Genomic DNA, 2,832 nt, shown 5'->3' on the forward strand with positions numbered 1-2,832 from the left:
AGCTAATTCTAGTATGCAGAGTTGAGAATCATTACTCTCGTACGGGGTTCTCAGACTTGGCTGCATATTGGAATACCCAGAGGAGCCATAAAGAGACGCGTATGCGAAGCCCCTAAAAAGTGGTTTCGAACTACACATTTGCCACCATATCATACCCTACACACACATACACGCCCCACAGATTCCCCAAGGAGAGCATGCCAGAATCTGCGAACTGAGCTGGTGGGCAAGGACACTGTGAAAAAGCACTCCAGGGGATTCTGATACTCAACCAACCACCTCCTGCCCCTACTGCCACTATCCACTAATAATGTCATAATGTTCTACCACCCGCTGCTGATGTACTTTATGTTATTCTCCTATACCAAATAAACTAAGTGAAGTTATTAGAATACAGCTTCTGACATTTATCCAGTTTTTAAGAAGTAAAAATAAATCCATGAATGGCAAATCAATTTTACTTTCACAAAATTTCATTCTAAAGCTATACAACAAATTCTGAACTCAAATCTGTTTACAGTGACAGTTTTTCAATTAAAGTATTTAAGTCGGCTAATACATTTCCATAAATCAAATTTTCACTACCACGTAGCAATGAAAAAAAGTTTCAACAACATTCTTCACAATCCATTTACACTTAAGTGAGAAATAACTCAGATATTTTTAAGCAAGTAAATAAAGAGATTTCAAGGTTACCATAACTCACCCAATGTACCGTATACCTCATATCTTACAGTGTGTAGATTCAGGTTATTATTTAGAGGTTACAATAAGTGACACTTGTTAAAGCAGCTCTATTTCAAACTGACACTCCTCATTTTCAATGCTTCTGCTGTTCACACTTCAGTTCAATGGAATGTACCTCACAATCCCCAAACTTCAACTTTCACATTAGTCAATATTAGTTTATGCCACTACACAGGCCATTAAAAATGTGATCTCTCTCCAAATCCAAACTTTTAAAATCACCTGCCAACAGGTGTACATATCCACAATCTTGAATTCCTTACAAAAACTTCTAGGAGTTGTCAAATCTATTTTGCATAGTTAGGCCCCAACACTAAAAACAAACTTAGAAAACAAACTTACCTTAATTGGAGCACTACTAAACTTAATTTTCCGATTTGCTGGGATTTCTTCTTCTTCTGGCAAGCCAACGATTTCTGAGTATTCCATATCAGGCTGATAGTAATTGTTCTCATCACTATCTTCCTCCTCATCCTGCTCAGTGCCTGTCTCTCCCCAGTCTATGAATTATACCTGGATCTCACCCTATACACATTATAGTCACTATGCATATACACATGGGAACTCTCAAAATTATTTGAGTCTTCAGGTACTTCTTTTCCACAACTGGATGCAGAAGCATCAGGAGAGGTGAAATCACCACCTGCAAGTTCTTTCCTCTGTTGCTTTGCTGCCTCACTTCCAACGGAATTAGCTTCAGTCTCTCCTGAAGGTCGGTTTTGTGGTGAAAGGATATCAGACTTTGGCATTGCCTTATTTTCAGCACAAGGCTCTTCAGGAATATCTTTGTCAATTCTGCCCGGAGTCTCTTGGTTAGATGTGGAGTCCTCGGCTTCCTTGCTCTGCTGTATCTCTTCACTAGGTAATGAAGCTAGAGAGGTACTTTTAGGAGCCACTTCTGGTACGGGAGTTGTATTACTCTTCTGAGCATCCTCTGTATCAACACTTTGTTTGTTTGATGGAGACCAAGAATTAGAATCCTTAAGGTGACCAAAGGTGTCAAGATTTGTAACAGTAACAGATGGTAAATTCAGGGGATAATGCCCAGTCACTGAGTATTCACTGTTTGCAGCCTTCTCAGAAATGATGGCACTGGGGGACTCGGTGTTCTCAAATACTGCACTCAGTTGACTCACCGTTGGGGAGACAGCCTCGGTCCGGGAGCTAAGGCTGTCCAAGGAATCAGTACTGCCTCTGTTGGACTTGGAAACCCCACTCATCCTGTGGTTCACTCCCTCCAGCTTTTTCTTTCTTTGGGGAATAGCGGTTGTTTTGCCCTGACTCATGCACACTTCTCTCAAACATCTTTCGGGTCTCTGTGAATTTAGAATATGAAGGGCCATCATACATTGTATCAAATCTACTAATTCGTTCAGATACAGAGGACTCCAATTTAACAACCGAGCCATCTGTTTTCTCCAGAAATTCTTTGGGCCTCATTCTTCTCTGAGGGGATGAAGGTCCACCTTTCCCCCTCGTTCTGGCAATGACCGCAGCATTCTCGTTGGGTTCCATACCCATCTGCATAAACAGGTTTTTAATTCTATTGACATTGGAGCCATATTTCCTCCCCCTGCTCTGCTGGGAGCCCTCACCTTCCTTTGCTTTTTGTTCCCCATCTGACTTGGGTTTGTCAAAGGTACTTTTCAGTGCCTGGAACTCAGTTCTATATGCATTCCTGTGAGGAGAGGCACTTCTGAGAGTGGTTCGTTCACCTGAAGACTCAGCTTTCAACATTTTTACTTCAAGGGTGAAAAGCCAATGTTCATAATGATCAGGAAAAAAAAATATTTCTTCTCTAATCACCAATATTTGGTCAAGTAAAGGACCTCTCAAGTGGCATATTGTCAGTGATCGTCCCAACAAACGTATTAGGAAATATTCAGTCAGAGTTACAAAAATGGCTTTTTCAAAGCAAGACTATAGGTTCATCTGTAATAGAAAAGACTGAATGTCTGAATCCATGTACTCACTGTGAATTTATGTTAGTCAACTAATACACACTTTATTGTCCAAGTGGTTCAGTCACATGTCAAGCAGAAGAAATTATTTATTGAAAGGGAAATTAAAAGTCAAGAAGTTAAA

The 2,832-nt window shown here is 40.4% G+C and overlaps 1 protein-coding gene across 1 annotated transcript; it reads right to left on the reverse strand.

The window, feature by feature from the left end:
• Positions 1-255: 255 nt before the first annotated feature.
• LOC306667935 (neurabin-1-like) lies at positions 256-2,621 on the reverse strand. Its single transcript, XM_079150833.1, is given in 3 exon segments — positions 256-1,248; positions 1,251-1,956; positions 1,958-2,621. Coding segments are annotated over 3 exon segments (1,434 nt in total). The 5' UTR covers positions 2,485-2,621; the 3' UTR covers positions 256-1,047.
• Positions 2,622-2,832: the final 211 nt, after the last annotated feature.

The sequence above is a fragment of the Sciurus vulgaris genome, assembly GCF_902686455.1.
Source record: "Sciurus vulgaris genome assembly, chromosome: 8".
NCBI lineage: Eukaryota > Metazoa > Chordata > Mammalia > Rodentia > Sciuridae > Sciurus > Sciurus vulgaris.